This window comes from Macaca fascicularis, chromosome 2 (genome assembly GCF_037993035.2).
Source record: "Macaca fascicularis isolate 582-1 chromosome 2, T2T-MFA8v1.1".
Taxonomy (NCBI): Eukaryota; Metazoa; Chordata; class Mammalia; order Primates; family Cercopithecidae; genus Macaca; species Macaca fascicularis.
The window spans coordinates 44,472,595-44,490,913 of NC_088376.1; the positions used below are offsets into that span (position 1 = coordinate 44,472,595).

At 47.2% G+C, this 18,319-nt stretch overlaps 1 protein-coding gene and 1 long non-coding RNA gene across 4 annotated transcripts in view; one reads left to right on the forward strand and one right to left on the reverse strand.

Moving 5' to 3' along the window:
- Positions 1–351: 351 nt before the first annotated feature.
- LOC123571891 (uncharacterized) overlaps positions 352–18,319 on the reverse strand; it is a 32,730-nt gene continuing 14,762 nt past the window's right edge. The window contains exons 2-3 of one of the 2 annotated variants that reach the window (XR_010584965.1): positions 1,587–1,691; positions 352–451 (exon numbers count right to left, since the gene is read on the reverse strand). This is a non-coding gene — a long non-coding RNA (uncharacterized lncRNA). Of the gene's footprint in view, positions 452–578; positions 1,692–18,319 lie in introns of those variants that run through there. The other variant, XR_012430765.1, reaches the window with a different exon arrangement.
- LOC102132982 (uncharacterized) overlaps positions 10,552–18,319 on the forward strand; it is a 77,086-nt gene continuing 69,318 nt past the window's right edge. Inside the window, exons 1-4 of one of the 2 annotated variants that reach the window (XM_015445161.4) lie at positions 10,552–11,037; positions 11,920–11,958; positions 13,893–14,351; positions 18,119–18,271. In XM_015445161.4, coding sequence (XP_015300647.3) covers positions 14,172–14,351; positions 18,119–18,271 — 333 coding nt within the window. In that variant the 5' untranslated portion in view covers positions 10,552–11,037; positions 11,920–11,958; positions 13,893–14,171. Of the gene's footprint in view, positions 11,038–11,919; positions 11,959–12,743; positions 14,352–18,118; positions 18,272–18,319 lie in introns of those variants that run through there. The other variant, XM_074031179.1, reaches the window with a different exon arrangement.

Here is an 18,319-nt window from a genome sequence, read left to right on the forward strand (position 1 = left end):
GGAGGCCAAGGCGGGAGGATCACGAGGTCAAGAGATCGAGATTATCCTGGCCAATATGATGAAACCCCGTCTCTACTAAAAATACAAAAAAATTAGCTGGGCGTGATGGTGCGCACCTGTAGTCCCAGCTACTTGGGAGGCTGAGGCAGGAGAATTGCTTGAACCCGGGAGGTGGAGGTTGCAGTGAGCTGAGATCGTGCCACTACACTCCAGCCTGGTGACAGAGCGAGACTCCATCTCAAAAAAAAAAAAAAAAATATATATATATATATATATATATATATATAACAAAAAAATCCATATGGCCATATGACCATATGCCTGTTAGCTAGACTATGTAGTCATGTCTTCTCCAACTGGATATAAAATTGAATGGAAGCATTACTCACCTTCATAGACACTTTGGCTTGGAAGGCAGCTCATAAAGTTCACCGAGGAAAGATAAAACTATCTGGGGGAATACAAAGCATTAACAACTACAGAATCTGAAAAGTAACAAAAAGTTCACTCATTTACAAATATGTGAACTCATATAATAGGAAATACTTTCTGATGCTTGCAACCACAAGACTAATTAATGAATCTGTTCAAACTTAAATTTTATTTAACTAGCTGCTACTCCACCTCAAGAAATTATATATTGTGTTTGAGAATATACCCACTTTCAGCATATAACACTTAACTATTTGTGGAAATGACCATGTTTTAAAAATAAAACAATTTCATGCATTAACAATACCATAAAGAATTATGTAGAATAGTGAGGACTGAATGACACAGAAAGAGTTCATTAATGAGAATGTCATCTTCTCCATTGTGGTATCTTAGGCTTGTGAGAAAGAAAGCTGTGGGAGTTAGATAAAATGTCTAAAACTAACTTCTTAATTCAGTAATTTTTGCCTGGATCCTAAGCCGAATTTTGACTCAGCAAAAGCAGAAGCTATTTGTCTCTGCTGTCCCACACAAAGCCCACAGGGAAGCCCTCAGGCTTAGCAAATGTTCTCGTGCGCTCAGATTTCTGAACCTGCAGGGCTTTGCATGGCTGCCACAAGGACACTCACAACATGAGAACCTCAGTGTAGAAAGGTGGTGATTGCAAATCTACAATGAAATTCTATTCTTGAATTCCACAAGAATAAAAAAGTCTTTGCTCCTCTTCTGTACTCAGGAAAGGGAACGTAGGAGGATCACTGGAGCGAGGACAATTATGGAACCATGCAACTGGACTTCCCGAATCGGTGAACTGTGCGCCTGCAAGCTTTTTCCATGGTCTGTGGCCCACCTTCACCTCACAAGATGGGGAAGAGATAAAACACTTTGGTTTTCTTAATGCAGTGTTGGTGTTTCTTTAAGAAAGTATAGCCTAGACCTTTATCACAAGCACAAAGTCAAGGCACCCAAAGTCCAAACACTCCTTTACTTCATGGAGACATCCAATCTTTCAGCCCAGAGTCCACAGTGGTTTGGGAGTGGCTGCCCTCTGTCTTGAACTCATCCCACCCAGATTCTCCAGGGACATGGTCTTCATAGGGACGCCCTTGGGGCTCCACACCTTAGAACCCTCCAGCTCCTCGGCCTTTACTCACCTCCTTCCCCAGGGTCCTTTTTGCAGCTTCTCGTCTATGTGGACAATCATTCTATTTTTCTCCTGATGGTGTGGGAGGAGGACTGTACTCCTGAAGATGAGGCATCTACAAGGCAAGTAGGCCTTCATGTTGTAAAAAATGGCCCCCTCTTAGCAGTTTACTGTGTGGGTTAAGCTTAAAATATGTTATTATACTGAAAAAGGGAGGAGGTGCTGAGTTGCATTACCAAGGCCATATCTGTTAACTTCAGCATGCAGCAGGAGAGCAAAATTGCTGGGAGCTGGGGAGGATGAAGGGAAGAAAAAAAGCTCCATCCTATTACCAAATATAAAACTGAATACTCAAATTTACTTGAATAAGGTTTAAGTTAATTTGAGTTAATTAATCTGAATAAGAAAAAGTTGTCAACTTCAGCAATAAGACTCTGACCTCGTATTTTTGCCCTGTTTATCAACAACTTCTAAAAGAGGTGCCTGATATTTTGCAGCAGATAGCAAAGTACAGTAAGATCTTACTTGAAGAAAAGGCAGCAAATTTTATTCCGCCTGGCTCTTCTGGTATGCTACTTCTGCTCTGTTATCTTTTAAGGTGACATATTTATTAGGTTTCTGGATATTACTTCCTTGCAAATACTTGACACAGAGAACTTGGCCATGAGAACAGAAAAGATGGGGAGATAATATTTTTAAAGCAGGCACATTGGATTTGGAGAGGAGCAGAAAGGACCTCCAAAATAGTTAGGGTGCTCTGGAGACTGAGCCAACAGAATGTGTATAGAGATAGGTTTATCATAAGGAATTAGCTCACATGATTGTGGAGGCTTAGCCAAGTTCAAAGTCTGATGGGGCAGGCTGGAGACTCAGAGAAGGGTGGGAATCTGAATCCAAAGGTAGTCTGCAGGCAGAATTCCTTCTTTCTGCGGGGAGGTCAGTCTTTGTTCTAGTAAGGGCTTTAACTGATGGGAGGAAGTCCTCCCACATGATGGAGGGCAATCTGCTTTACTCAAAATCCACTGATTTAAATGTCAATCTCATCCAGAAAACATCCACACAGAAACATCCAGAATCATGTTTGACCAAATATCTGGGCACCATGGTCTAGCCAGATTGGCACATAAAATTAACCATCATACTAGGGAAATGGTGATAGGTCCAAGTTCCCAGAAGGAATGGCTCCTCAGGGAACAAAATCCTGGACAATGCTGGGAAGGCATGCACTAGTGGCCCCCAGGATCATATCTGGTGTTGGTGGATTTTCAGTTGGGGTACTGAGGAAGAGCAGTGGTTTCTGTAGCAATCAGAAAGACCAAGTACCAGAGAATCTAAGAACCAGAAGAGATTTTGGAATTTACAGGGCAGAGGTCCTCAGATTTGAGCATGCTTCTGAATCACCTAGAAGCTTTGTTATAACAGATGGTTAGATCTTGTCATACTCGGAGTATCAGAGTAACAGTCAAAAATTTTGCATTCTAACAATTTCCTAGGTGTAAGGACAGTGGCCGCACTGCAGTCAAGTATAGGCCGAGGTACACATCCAGCACAGCATGACACAGCAGGATTGGAGCACAGGCACACAATCCCATATATTATATCATCACAGCTATGTAGCCATAACATGGAAGGGCTCATCACCTGGCTCTGAGCTACTATTGTCTGTGAGGTGCATAAATACAGCATTGACAGTGTGAGAGAGCTGCTGAACAAAGCCATGTCCCACCTACCTGTGGTCTCTCGAGTGTTCTTTCAGCTGCCCTCCCCTCATCCACCAACTCCCCTTGGACCTCAGCTTGGATCGGAACCTGACACCAGGTGACGCTGAGGCTGGCTCCTGGTCTTGGGACTACATTTTAAGAACCACGGACCTAGGACCTTGCTGTTCCAATTACAGCCCACGAACCAGCAGCATCAGCAGCATCCATGAGCTTCTTAGAAATGCAGGTCTCAGGCCCCACTCTTGACCTACTATACCAGACTCTCACGTTGACAAGATCCCCATGTAACTTGTGTGCACATTATAATGTCGGAAACACTGATATTGCAAATGAGAACAATGAGAGTGATGGAGTACCTTGCTTGACAAAGCAGAGGACTGATTCCTGATTCCTGGTATCAGCATTCTTCCACACCCCTGTGCCTTTCCACGGCTGCATGTTAGAACCACCTGGGAACAAACACTGTTGCCCCATCCCAAGGATAATGATGTAACTGGTCTGGGGCAGGGTCTCAGGCATGGACATTACTTTCAAACTCCCAGGTGGTTCTAATGTAGCACTGGGGTTAAGAAGCACTGATATAGCCCACATTTAAGGCTTGGTTTTATATCATTACCCCATTCACCTTGTTGAAAAACTATTTGAGATTTGTTTTCAAATGTCTTTCTCCATTGAGTTTTTTATTGGAAAACATTCCTGGCCCTTTAGTTAAGATGTTTATTTGAGATTTTTTTTTTTTTTTTTTCTGGTCAGATCGCGTTTCAGAAACACCTGCAAATGGTTTGCAAGGCCAGTCCTCACTGAGCCCACAACACCTAGTGCCTATGAATTTCAGATATACCCAGCCCCAGGAAAACCTTCTCTTCCTTCTAAGCACACCCTAGAAGAAAACTCTTCCTTACTTGCCTGATGTAAGGATCTCACCATTTCCTCACTGAAGATTTTGCTTCTTTTTGGCATAGGAACCCTGTCAGGACTGAATGATGACTACAGAAAGAGCAGAAAAGAGAGAGAGCTTCCTTCCCCAGAACTCTGCTGGGAGAAGTGGGCTGGGAAGATGGTGGCTGCCTGTTTAAGGATCCAGGTCTTCTCCTTTCTCCTCTTGTTGGTGCCAGAAGAAACAGACACATAGATGGAGGACAAGTTATTTGAGGCCAAGGTTGAATGAGTTTCCAAAAATGCCAACTCCTGCCAGGGCTGTGCTCTGTTGGCAGCTCCTCCCACCAATTCCTGACCCTGCTGGAGCCAGTAAACAGGGGAGGGGCTTATAGCTCTGGCTTTGGGTTCTGTTAAATGTCACTGACCAAAGATTACCTAGATTTCTTTGACCTGCAGTCCAAAAAAAAAGACGTTAAATTTACTGGCTTTGATGCAACAGGAGCAAATGTCCCCAGAGGAATGTGGGGACTTCAGGAAGACGAAGGAGTTGGGAGAGGCTTCTTACAGGATTGGACTCACACGGGGTGACTCTAGGAGGGGAAGAGGAAAGTGGGGGACAATCCTAGAATGGATGCTGTCAAGGAGTACGGGCAATTTGTAATTGTATATGAATTTTATCAAGATGGTAGGAGCACTCCAGATGGCTGTCATTGGTGACGGGCAGCAGTCATTCAGGTCCATCAGAAGAGGACATTTAGTCACTTTTGTGCTTGTAGAATGGCTTTGTCTGTCTTGCGCCAAACATATTGTTGGGAGGTGGGAGCAATGTTTGTGTGCAATTTGGAAACCACAGTCTGGTGGCCAGCAGGGCCAGTTGTCGCCTTTTTAGTATTCAAAACTCAGTGTTCTCCTTGAGAATGAAATGAAATTGGAGATTGTTTCCTAATTTCTTTTTTGAGACAGAATCTTGCTTTGTCGCCCAGGCTGGAGTGCAATGGTGTGATCTTCAATGGTGTGCTCACTGCAAACCTCCGTCTCCCAGGTTCAAGTGATTCTCCTGCCTCAGCCTCCCCAGTAGCTACCATTACAGGCACCCATCACCATGCTCCACTAAGTTTTTGTATTTATAGTAGAGATGGGGTTTCCCCAAGTTGGCCAGGCTGGTCTTGAACTCCTGACCTCAGGTGATCTGCCCACCTAAGCCTCCCAAAGTGCTGGGATTACAGGCATGAGCCACCACGCCTGGCCGTGTCCTAATTTCTTACCACTATAATCCCTGTTCTCTTCAGAACAGTTTCTGTAGGTTTCAGAGACAGATGAACAACACAAATTCACCAATCGAAAATGTGATACTACTCACTGCATACTTTCTAAAATTTGGAATTGTTTGCACATTTCTAAAGATGCATCAGTCAAGGAGTTTATAGATCTGTAAATCTGAGAAATCTGAACAGTTTTGCTTTATGAAATGAGAATCTAGGCCAGGTGTGGTGGCTTAGGCCTGTAATCCTAGTACTTTGGGAGACCAAGGTGGGAAGGATCACATGAGGCCAGGAGTTTGAAGCCAGCCTGGGCAACATAGTAAGACCCCATCTCTTAAAAAAACATTTCTGTTTTAAACTTAGCCAGGAGTGGTAATGTGTGCCTGTGGTCCCAACTACCTGGAAGACTGAAGTGGGAGGATTGCTGAAGCCCATAAGTTCAAGGCTGCAGTGAGCTATGATCGTGCCACTGCATTCCAGCCTGGGTGACAGAGAGTGAGAACCTGTCTGAAAAACAAACAAACAAACAAACAAAGAAAATACAGAAGAGAGCAACTCAGATTGGTTCAGGGGCTCCACGATGCTACTAAAGACCCTGATTCCTTCCACCATCTGCTCAGCCATCCAGGCAGGATGTGTTTGACATCTAGTGATTATAGAACAGCAGCTTTGTCTTCAGCACCATGACTGTATTCCAAGCAAGAAGAAATGGAGGAACAAAAGACAGAAAAGTCAAGCCACCTGGGTCTCCCTCCTTGTAAAGAGCCTTCCGGGAAGCCTCTTGCATCAATGTATGCATATGTCTCATTGGCCAATGCTATGTCACATGGTTACCCCATCAGCAAGAAAGCCTAGGGAATGTTGTTTTTCCGGCTTGTGGGCCCGGCTTGTGGGCCTACATACCAAAATTGAGTTCTGTTAGCAAGGAAGAAGAGGAGAATGGATATTCAGGCACTTTGGCCATGCACTGTCTGGGACCTGTGAATCTTCCATTATGGAGAAAGAAGCTCCTAAGTGTGTTAGTCTGATGTTGGTGGCAGAGCAAATTATTCTACAATGTGATGGCTTTATACAACAAGCACTTCTAATCGCACACAATTTCTGAGAGTCAGGATTCTGGGAGTGGCTTAGCTGGGTGGTTCCAGCTCGGAGTTGCTCATGAGGCTGCAGTGACTTGAAGGCTTCACTGGGCCTGAAGAATCCACTTCCAAAAATGACTGTTGGCTGGAGGCCTCAGTTCCTTGTCACGTGCGCCTTTCCCTGGGCTTCTTGGGCATTTTCACAAACACAGGGGCTACTTCCTCTCAGAGCTGGTGAACCAAGAGGAAGAACAAGAAGGATGTCGCGATGCCTTTCTGACCTAGTCACACACTATCACTTCCACCATGTTTTATTCACTAGAAGCCAGTCACTAAGTTCAGCCCATACCCAAGGAAAGCAAAATGAAGCTCCATCTTTTGAAGGGAGGAGTAGATGTATTTGTGGATACATTTAAAACCCCCACATCAGGAGTGGGCCACCCCTGAACTGTTCTGTCCCTTTGACTTCACCTTCCTCCTTTGCCTCTTCTCCCTCCTATTCTCATTTCCTCTCTTTCTTTCTCTTTCTCCTTTCTTTTTCTTCTCGCAGGATTTCTCCCCTCTGGCATATACTCTCTTGTGTATTTAGTAGCACAACAGCCCCTCTCCACCAAAAGCAAAATTCATCTCAAAGGCCTTTTAACAGTTCCAGTGATGGATTAGCAGGGAGCAAAGGCACCTGGTGGGGTAGGCTGATATTGATTCTGAGTACCTGGTCATGTTTTTAAGAACCAAAGAGATTGTGGCACATCCATCTTTCTCTTCTATGTAAATCGAAAACCAAAACAGCCCTGCACTGCAAAATATAAATAATGAAGCCCATCAAAGTACTGATTTTTCCCAAAACTATTTTGCTGGGTTTTTGTTTGTGTGTTTGTCTGCTTGCAATATGAAATAGCAAGTCCTTTCCTTCTCATTGCTATTGTTTTGTTTCCAACTTTGCTGGAGCCCTGCACACATGCTCGGTTAGCCTCTTCGGTAATTCAGCCCTGGTGAGTCACATCCAAAATTACAGCTGTTAAATGAGTTCCAGGCTGCCCTGATTTACAAATACTCAATGTGTGAGAAATCCACATAGTACTGATAGTGACAGGAGTTAGCCAAATGCCTAGGCAGATAGGGGCAGGTCCCTGGTGAAACCCCACCTCCAAGTCAAAGACAGTTTAAAGCCTGAAAGCCAAGCTACATGTCAAATCCATGGACCAGATTGAGAACTTGTCTTTCCATTTGGCATGCTTTCCTCTAGTTGATCCTCACCCTTCAGCTATTCTACATATACCTACACTTTCCTAAGGGTTTTCTACAGTGTTGTGCCCACCTTTGAGTGGTATCTTCGCTTTAAACTTTTTTGCATACTCACAAACCAATCAGCACGCACTTGCCATTCTGAATCCATAAAAGCCCTGATTCAGTCACATTGGGAGAGCAACCCACCCAACTGCTGGGATGGGGGACCACCCCCGCATCGCTTCTCTGCTGAGAGCTGTTCTGTGGCTCAATAAAATTCTTCTCCACCCTCTTCACTCTTTGAATTGTCCCTGTATCTTCATTCTTCTTAGATGTGGGACAAGAGCTCGGAAACCACTGAACGCAGGTACAAGCCATAACACAGGCGGGCCAAGTTATGGTGGGGTGCCTCCAGCAGCAGGCTGCGGGCAAGTGAGACCTGGGAGGCAGGTGGGGGCATTGCTGGGTAAGGAGGTCCCCAGCTGGCAAAGTGGCCGAGAAAAATCCTGTGTCAGTACTGATAAACGCAACTATCTCACCACTGCACCTGCCATTGCTGTGGCCCTGGCAGCTACCAGCTGCTGTGGCTCAGGGTGCTAGTTATCTCCCAATATCTGTCTTTCCCTTCTTCTGTAAGTAACAAAAGCTCCCATTTTCAGGTGGGCACATGGCTGCCTATAATAAAGACTACATTTCCCAGCCTCCTCTGCAGCTAGGTATGATCATGTATGGTCATGTCCCTAATCTAGGGGGATGTAAGCACAAGTGTAAAGTGCAGTTTCTGGAAGATATCCTTAAAGACAGAGAATGTGCCCTTCTTTGTCCAGCTGTCTTTCCTGAATTTGGGACAAAATGGCTGGAGTTCAACAACCATTCTGGGCCATCAGGTAGAAATCACACACCAAGGATGGAGGAGTAATAAAGTAAAAGTTGCTTCGGTTCTTTATAATCCTGGAGCTTCTGCAGTAGCTCTGGACTGCTCACTCCTGAACTTCATTTACATGAAAGGGAAGTGTATTGTATTGTTTCAACTGTGTAACTGGGTTTCTGTCACTAGCAGCTGAACCAAATCCTAGTGACACGGTTCCTTTAAGAACCTGCCCACATGGCACACAAAGGACCCTTCATCTCAGCTCTGATGGGCTGTCTAGCTTCTGCCCCTCACTGTCCCTGTCCTCCGGCTCTGGCCTTCCTGACCATTCCTCTGCTCCCTAAGCATCTGCCCTGAGTTCCAGTGGGTGCCCTGCAGGTGCCCTCTTGCCCACTCTGGAACTCTCCTCCCTCACTGCCCTCGCCTGCTTTTTGTCTTAGGAAGGCCAAAATAGTCATGCACAAAATAGGACCCTTTGAGTAAAGCTCTAAGTTCCAACAGAGACAGGAAGAGAAGAGGCAAAAAAAAAAAAAAACAACAACAACAACAACAACAAAAAAAACAGAGGGGCACAGACTCCTGAAGGCACATTCACGGGAAAGTCATGTTGGACCAAATTCAGGATCCCTCCTGCCCCTCCTTGACCCTCCTGACTTCACTGTGAGCCCAGACTTCCTCCCGTTAGAGCCAATTGGGTTTAAAACATACGCTTAGAAAACTACAGCCAGCCCTACCCGAATGAAGGGGTTACTTTCCATTCACAGTTTACTGTGAATTTGTTTAATCCAACTGTTATTTTTATTCACTTTTTTTCCCATTAAGCGAGTATGCATTAAGCACCTATTCTATATCCTAAGATAGAGACAGATAACTTAGGTGCCAGATATGGAGGGCAGAAATCCCACAAAACTCTCACTGGACTGAAATCAAGGAGGCGGCAGGGCTGTGTTTCCTCACGGAGGCTTTGGGGAGAGTCCTTTCTCCGCTTTCCAGCTTCTAGAGGCTGCCCACCTTCCTTAAGTCTCCTTACCTCCCCCATTAAAGGCTTCAACAGTGCGTAGAATCCTTCTCACTGCATCTCTCTCTCTCTCTCTCTCTGATCTTCCTTATCTCTCTCTGACCCAACCTAAAAGGTTCTCAATGTCACATTCGCAGACTCTTGTGATTAGATAGGGCCCACCTGGGTAATCACGGATAACCGTTCCCCTCAGCCTGTACCCTGCTTCGAGGTCCGTAACTTTAATCTTGTGCAAAGTCGCTTTTGCCACGTAAGGTAACATATCCACAAGTTCCCAGGATTAGGGCATGCATATCTTTGGGGGACTCTATTCTGCCTACTACATCCTCCCAATCCTTCCTTTCTACGCCCCCAGACTACTGCCCGAAGCAAGTGGTTTTTTTTTTGTTTGTTTGTTTGTTTGTTTGTTTTTGACAGAGTGTCTGTCACCCAGGCTGGAGTGCAGTGGCGCGATCTTGGCTCACTACAACCTCTGCCTCAGGTTCAAATGATTCTCCTACCTCAGCCTTCAGAGCAGCTGGGATTACAGGCATCTGCCACGACGCCCGGCTAATTTTTGTATTTTTAGTAGAGACAGGGTTTCACTATGTTGGCCAGGCTGGTCTCGGACTCCCGACCTCAGGTTATCTGCCCACCTCGGCCTCCCAAAGTGCTGGGATTACAAACGTGAGCCACTGCACCCCGCCAGCAAAGCTTCTTAAAAATCCTTTTTCCTCCCCGTCCAGTCCTGAAAGCTTCATCTGTTTTGCGCCTTTCTCCTTAATATTCCCCAGAAAAAATCCTACACAGGTCTAGTCCCTGAGCCTCTGCCTTTATCCCTGCGCCCCTTTTCTCCTGGGATTGGGAGCGGGAAGCAGCCGCTCCACGAAGCCCCTCTAGTGGGCAGGAGAGGACTGGGCGGGACCGCGAGCGAGTCCCAGGCGCCTGCAGCTGCTGCTGGGTGATGCGCGGATGGAACTCCCTGGGAAATCGGTTGGCGGCTCCAGGGCTGGTCCACCGCGGCCTTGGGAGGGACGGCAACAGTCTGGAGCGTCCACGCTTCGGAGGCCCCTGTCTCCCCCAGATTCCCCACTGATGAACAGGGACGCCGGTCTGCCTTCCCCAACTTCCCCTATTCCCTGCCAGGCAGCGTCCCTCGCAGCGATGTTGGCTGCGACAAGCTTGATCTGCAGCGAGGACACCAGGATTTCTCAATTTCTCCAAATCCAAGCCCGAGCCCGAGCTCCGACGAGCCCCGGCACTGCTTCCTGCCGCCACCTGCCTCCTCCTCCAGCTCCCGCTATCTCCCCAGCGCCGGCGCCCTGGGTGGCCACGGTCTCTCCAGCCTCCGCCCCTCGTTGCCGTCTCCAGGGCACGGGACGCCACGCGGGCAGCCGGCCCGGGACGCAGGGAGAGTGAGCGCGAGTGAGTGCGGGCGCCCGGTGGGGCGGACAGGGGCCGGCGGAGGTTGCCCCAGCCCCGAGAACTGTGCGACCCCGGGAGAAATGCTCGATCCGGGGAGCGAGGCTCCAAGGAGGCCGGGATGCCCGCAGCTGCCTACTCTCTCCAAAGGCACACCTCCCCTACCCACCCGCACAGCCCCAGGGCGGGGGCGGGGAACAGTGCACGCAGCTGGGCTTTTCCCGGCCTCGACCTCGGGGTGGGCAGCTAGGATTCTCTAGGAAAATATATCAAAAGCACGGGAGCCTTGGGGAGGGAGCGCAAAGCGGCCCCTCCTTGCAGGCCGTCTCCATGTCCCCTGGGACTCCGAGCGGGAACCAGGAGCCGTCCAAGCTGGGCGGGCAAGGGACCCAGAGCAGGGCCCTCCGCATCCCCTCGGGACAGAGGGCAGAGTCCAGCCGCCCCCACTCTCAGCCCCTCCTCCGGCACCCACACTGTCCCATTTCCAGGACACTGGGGAGGGAGAGTCACTTTCAGAAAAGATAAGTAAAACTTAGCACAGGGCAGGACACATACACCTTAGACCTTCAATGAATAGTCATTGATGATTCAATCAATGCTGGCTTTGAAGTGCCTAGATATTTGCTAACCTGAGCATTTACTCTATATAAAAATGACAAATTCTCGTGATACAACATTAAGTGAAAAACTCAAGATTCAAAAGTGTCTTGTTAGAGCATTTGCAGAATCTATGTGGGTAGTTTGTGCGTCTGTAAATATTTTAAATGTTGGTGAGGAATATTCCATAATGTGAGCAGTAATACTGTATACTACCTGTCTTATCTTGGGCTGCCATGACGAAATACCATAGATCGGCTGATTTTAATCCACAGAATTTTCTTACAGTTCTGGAGACTGGAAGTCTGAGATCAAGCTGCCATTGAGGTGGGTTTCATTCGGAGGCCACTCCTCTTGGCCTGCAGTGGGGGTGTCACTATTTCTCTGAGTGCTTTTTGGTTTTTTTGTTGTTGTTGTTGTTTTTGTTGTTGTTGTTGTTTTTGAGACGGATTCTTGCTCTTTCGCCCAGGCTGGAGTGCAGTGATGACATCTCTTCTCACTGCAATCTCCACCTCCCAGGTCCAAGCGATTCTCCTGCCTCAGGCTCCGGAGTAGCTGGGATTACAGGCGTGAGCCACCACGCCCGGCTAATTTTTTGTATTTTTCGTAGAGACTGGGGCCGGGGCCGGGCGCGGTGGCTCACACCTGTAATCCCAGCACTTTGGGAGGCCGAGACGGGTGGATCACAAAGTCAGGAGATCGAGACCACCCTGACTAACACGGTGAAACCCCATCTCTACTAAAAATACAAAAAAAAAAAAAAAAAAAAAAATTAGCTGGGCGTGGTGGCGGGCGCCTGTAGTCCCAGCTACTCGGGAGGCGGAGGCAGGAGAATGGCGTGAACCCGGGAGGCGGAGCTTGCAGTGAGCCGAGATCGCGCCACTGCACTCCAGCCTGGGCGACAAAGCGAGACTCCACCTCAAAAAAAAAAAAAGAGACTGGGGCCACCGTGTTCAGCCATTCTCTGCGTGCTCTTAAGGGTCCATGTATTTGTGCCTGAAACAGTCCTGGGAGTCAGGAGACCCAGTTCTGTTTTCAGCTGAAGTAAGTCCCTTCTTTTCTTTCCTTGAGCCCAGAAGATCAAGGTTACAGTGAGCTGTGATTGCACTACTGCACCAAAAAAAAAAAAAAAAAAAAAAAAAAAAAAAAAAAAAAAAAAAAGAAAGAAAGAAAAAAAGGTTGACCTCGCCCAAGAAACAGTTTTCTGTAGCTGCCAAGTCTGGTTGCTCTGCAGCAGCAGACTGGAGCACAGACTTCTGAGAGGACACCCGGGAGATGGCCATGAATGGAGGAGGACTGCTAGAGTTAACAGTGATCCTGGTTTGCCTAGCGCTTTTCTGGTTTCAGCACTCAACGTCCTGGGTTAGACAATCTGTGAAGTCCCAACCAGAACTATGATATTGTGATTTTCCCTTACCCTAGTATCTGGATGTCTACATTCTACTGGGTTCATTCGCCTTTCCAGAATGCTCTTCACCCATGATGGGATCGTTTGCTATGTAAAAATAGGATACTAACACAAGTGTGATCTAATTTGAAATTGTAAAATACTTCCAGCTAATAATTCACATAGCATCTAACAGATGCTGCTGGCTTTCTCTTGAAATTTAAATTATCCTATAGTGCCCTGTAAATCTAGGGCAGTGCCCCGAAGCACCTCAGTGCAGTATGGGAACCATGGCTTGAAAGTGTAAAGCATTACTAGAGATAAACAGGAATATTAAATAATAACAAAAGAGTTAGCTCCTCAGGAAGATATATCAGTTCCAAATGTATAGACACCTAATAACATAGCTTCAAAATATATAAAACAAATGTTGGCAGAATTAACAGCAGAGATAGATGAATTCACATTCATATACCTCTCTCAATAGCTGGTAGAAAAAGCATATAATAAATTCAGTAGAGATAAACGTAGTGGGAAACCTCTGTAGAGATTTAAGCAGAAGAGTCATATGACCTGATTTACATTTCAAAAACATCACTGTGGCTCATAATCCATTTTACAGATAGGGAAATGGAAACTTGAAGAGGCTTCATAATTTATCTAAGGCTACCCAGTGGGTTAAGTGGTAGAGACAAGACTAAAGTCCAGACCCAGTCATCTCCAAAGTCCATGTTCTTAACCACCATGATATATTACTGTCTGGCAAGAATTGTGTCTGTAAAGGGAACTATGCCATTTAAAAATCAGTATGTTCTTGGGAATTTTTAGTAACCAGTATTAATGTTAATTGCATTCCTTTATAACTGAGTTCCAGCGGCTATTACCCCTATTTTGAAGAATCTAAAAGAACGACATGGACCCATGAATAGAGAAATTGGAAATTGAACAATTCCTTCCAGTGGTCTCCATTTTGACTCCTAGTCCCATTTTAAGATAAATGAAGCACTTCAAGATTTTCAGAGAAGATTATGCAGCAAGATTTTCCTAATGTTTTTAGTGGATGAAGTATGTTCTGCTCCTTAAAAAGACACCTATATGTTGGGTTTCAAGTTACTGTTTTCAGAATCCAAGAGAAATCTAACACTATAAAACAATGCCAAGAGCAAATGAAGGAAAACACAAATCTAAAGGGGCTGCCCTGCCCATCGTTTTGATTCTTCAAAAGTTTCTGAAAACGTATGAGAAGCACTGTGCGCAGTCTCAGACGTCTGTGTGTCCAGCCATCAAAAGTGACCTGAAAAGCAGCATTGACAGTGACCAGGTGCTCAGGAAGGTGAGTGTATGGTCTTGTTTTCTTATTCTTCTCTAAAATGAACTGGCTAGGGTTTACTCCCAAGCCACATGGGTCCTCAGTCCTTGTGTAACCTCTCAAGGGGTTCTTCCTGCCCGCCACACAAATAAAGACCACAGCATTGTAGTAAAAAAAGAGTTTGATTGACACCAGGCCAGCCACGCCACACAAAAGACGAAGTTATTACTCAAATCAGTCTCTCTGAAAATCAGGATTGAGGTTTTTAAGGGTAACTTGGTGGGTAGGGGGTCACAAAGTGGGGAATGCTGATCTGTCGGGTTGAAGATGAAATCATAGGGAGTTGAAGCTGTCCTCTTGCACTGAGTCAGTTCCTGGGTAGGGTCCATAAGACCAGATGAGCCAGCTTATCCATCTGAGTGGCGCCAGCTGGTGCTTTGGAACACAGGGCCTGCAAACTATCTCAAGCACCGAGCTCAGGTTTTACAACAGTGACTCCTAAACCATAATTTCTGATCTTGTGGCTAATTTGTTAGTCCTGCAAAGACAGGCTAGTCCCTAGTCAAGAAGGGGGTTTGTTTTGGGAAAGGGTTGTTACTGTCTTTGTCTCAAAGTTAATCTATTAACATAAACTAAGTTCCTCCCCAAGTTAGTCTGGCCTGTGCCCAGGAATGAGCAAGGACAGTTTGAAGGTTAAAAGCAAGAAGGAGTTGGTCAGGTCAGATTTCTTTCACTGTCATAATTTTCTCAGCTATAATTTTTGCAAAGGTGGTTTCACTTGCAAACCCAGAGCTGGCTGTGTCACCCGCTCTGCATTCTTGACTGAGTGGAGTCCAAAGCCTGGCTTGCCTGCTCAGCCCTTCTCCTCCCTTCCCCCTTTGACCTCCACGGTTGCCCCTCCCATCCCTTCCAGAGGGCCTGTTCTCACACCACTTCCCTGGAAGGACCACCGGCCCTCCTCCACATCTGGAAAGCCCAGCTTGAAAGTCAGCACTTTGGTTATCACTGCAGGACCTCTGCTCCCGGCGCTCCAGCCACCCCCACTGACCCTTCCAAGTGAGGGCCTCCTTCTCTTGGCTGCTGATGCGTCCCTGCCGTGAGGTCAGACCTGCTCTCGCCCGCGCCTCCCCTCCTGAGGCCAGCTTACTTGGAGTAAGACCAGCAATCAGAATTCTGACTCCAAAAGCACTGGGTTTCAGAAAATATTCTGACGTCATATCTTTTCTGAGATTAAATCTAGGGCTTGGATGTGAGGGGGAAAGAGGAGAGGAGAGTTCAGCACCGAGATGAAATGGGTAACTTGGAAAGCTGGTACCTGACAGACCAGACGGGGGCGCCTGGCACCCCAAACACAGCTGGGCCAGGCCCCAACTCTTCCCTCTGTACTCTGAACTTCCAGTTCCCCAGCTGCTGCTCCCTCTCTCCTTTCCTTCCCCCAAGCCTCTTTCCACCCAGCACATCCTCCACTCTGCCCTCCCTCATCCACCCCCAGTCTCTCTAATCCTTCCTTTGACAGTGTCTTAGCTGGGGTCCCTGCCATTTTCTCCCTGTTCTCCCAATGGACGACCTTCCCAGAACCAGCCTTTTTGTGGTAAAATTGTTCGTAAGTCTTTTTTTTTTCTTTTTTTTTGAGACGGAGTCTCACTCTGTCGCCCAGGCTGGAGTGCAGTGGCCGGATCTCAGCTCACTGCAAGCTCCGCCTCCCGGGTTCACGCCATTCTCCTGCCTCAGCCTCCCGAGTAGCTGGGACTACAGGCGCCCGCCACCTCGCTCGGCTAGTTTTTTGTATTTTTTTAGTAGAGATGGGGTTTCACCGTGTTAGCCAGGATGGTCTCGATCTCCTGACCTCGTGATCCGCCCGTCTTGGCCTCCCAAAGTGCTGGGATTACAGGCTTGAGCCACCGCGCCCGGCCTGTCTTTTTTTTTTTTTTTAACTGCAGTTCTTATAATCAGCCTCCACTACTTAATTATAAGGGCTAATCATAACTTGTTCAAACTAGTCCGTTCAGCAATATTCAATTATTTGTTTCACTGCAGTCACTGTCAGAAATCCAGTTAACCTCATGACCCCATATGTAAGTGTCAGCCTGCATCAGCACCACCATAAAGGCTGTTTATGTTGGGTGGGTTGCTTGGGTGGGGTCTCCATTATGATTCTGAATATCATTAAAATAAAAGTCTCATGAGGTAATCATTATTATTTTTACTTCATAAGAGGCACTCAGACTATTTCCTTTCTTTTCTACTTTGTTAAAGAAGAAAAAAGAGGCTGGGTGTGGTGGCTCAGGCCTATAGTCCCAGAACTTTGGGAGGCTGAGGTGGGAGGTTTGCTTGAGGCTGGGAATTTGAGACCAGCCTGAGCAACATGGTGAGACTTGTCTCTACAAAAAATTAAAAAATTAGCCAAGTGTGGTGTCACCCACCTGTAGTCTCAGCTACTTGGTAGGCTGAAGTAGGAGGGTTGCTTGAGCCTGGGAGCTTGAGGCTGCAGTGAGCTATGATCACCCGACTGTACTTCAGTCTGGGTGACAGAGTGAGACTAGGAAGGAAGGAAGGAAGGAAGGAAGGAAGGAAGGAAGGAAGGAGGAAGGGAGGGAGGAAGGGAGGGGAGGGAGGGAGCAAGGAAGGAAGGAAAGAAGGAAGAAGGAGGGAAGGAGGGAAGGAAGGAAGGAGAGAAGGAAGGAGGTAATGAAGGAAGGAAGGAGAGAAGGAAGGAGGTAAGGAAGGAGGGAGGAAGGGAGCGAGGGAGGAAGGAAGGAAGGAGAGAGGGAGGGAAGGAAGTAAGAAAGGAAGGAAGGAAGGAGAAGAGAGGAGAGGAGAGGCAAGGGGAGGGAGCAACGAAGGAAGGAAAGAAGGAAGAAGGAAGAAAGGAAGGAAGGAGGGAGGGAGAAGGAGGGAGGGAGGAAGGACGGAGGGAGGGAAGGAAGGAAGGAGGGAAGGAAGGAGGGAAGAAAAGAGGGAAGGAAGGAGGGAGGGAAGGAAGGAGGGAAGGAGAAAGGGAAGGAAGGAGGGAAGGGAGGGAGGGAGGAAGGAAGGAGGGAAAGAGGGAGGAGGGAGGGAAGGAATAAAGGAAGGAAGGAGAAGAAAGGAGAGGAGAGAAGAGGGGAGGGGAGGGGAGGGAGGGAGCATGGAAGGAAGGAAAGAAGGAAGGAAGGAGGGAGGGAGAGAGGAAGGGAGGAAAGGAAGAAAGGAAGGAAGGAAGGAAGGAGAGGAGAAGGGAGGGGAGAGGAAGGGAGGGGAGGGAGGGAGCAAGGAAGGAAGGAAAGAAGGAAGAAGGAAGGAGGGAAGAAAGGAAGGAAGGAAAGGAGGGGGAGAGAGGGAGGGAGGAAAGAAGGAAGAAAGGAGGTAGGGAAGGAGGGAGGAAGGGAAGGAGGGAGGAAGGAAAGAGGGAGGGATGGAAGGAAGAAAGGAAGGAAGGAAGGAGAAGAGAAGAGAGGAGAGGGGAGGAGAGGGAACAAAGAAGGAAGGAAAGAAGGAAGAAGGAAGAAAGGAAGGAAGGAAGGAAGGAAAGGAGGGGGAGGGAGGAAGGAAGGAGGGAGGGAAGGAAGGAAGGGAGGAAGGAATGAAGGAGGGAAGGAAAGAGGGAGGGAAGGAAGGAGGGAGGGAAGGAAGGAAGGAAAGAGGGAAGGAAGGAGGGAAGGAAGGACAGAAGGAAGGAGGAAAGGAAGGAAGGGAGGGAGGAAGGAAGGAAGGTGAGAGGGAGGAGGGAGGGAAGGAATAAAGGAAGGAAGGAAGGAAGGAGAAGAGAGGAGAGGAGAGAAGAAAGATGCTGTTTTTTTCTTACACTCCAGTTTATGCTTGTAAGATCTGATGACTCCCCACCAAGAATCCTACCAGTTTCCTTGGAACCTTTGCTCATGACAATTCAAGATGAGTGTTACACACTGGCGAAAGAGATCTGCATCTGGGGCCTTCCACTGAGCAACCCAGAGATTGCCAGACTTGTGAGTTACGGTTTTAAAAATATTTCTTCAAACCTTAGAATTGAATAT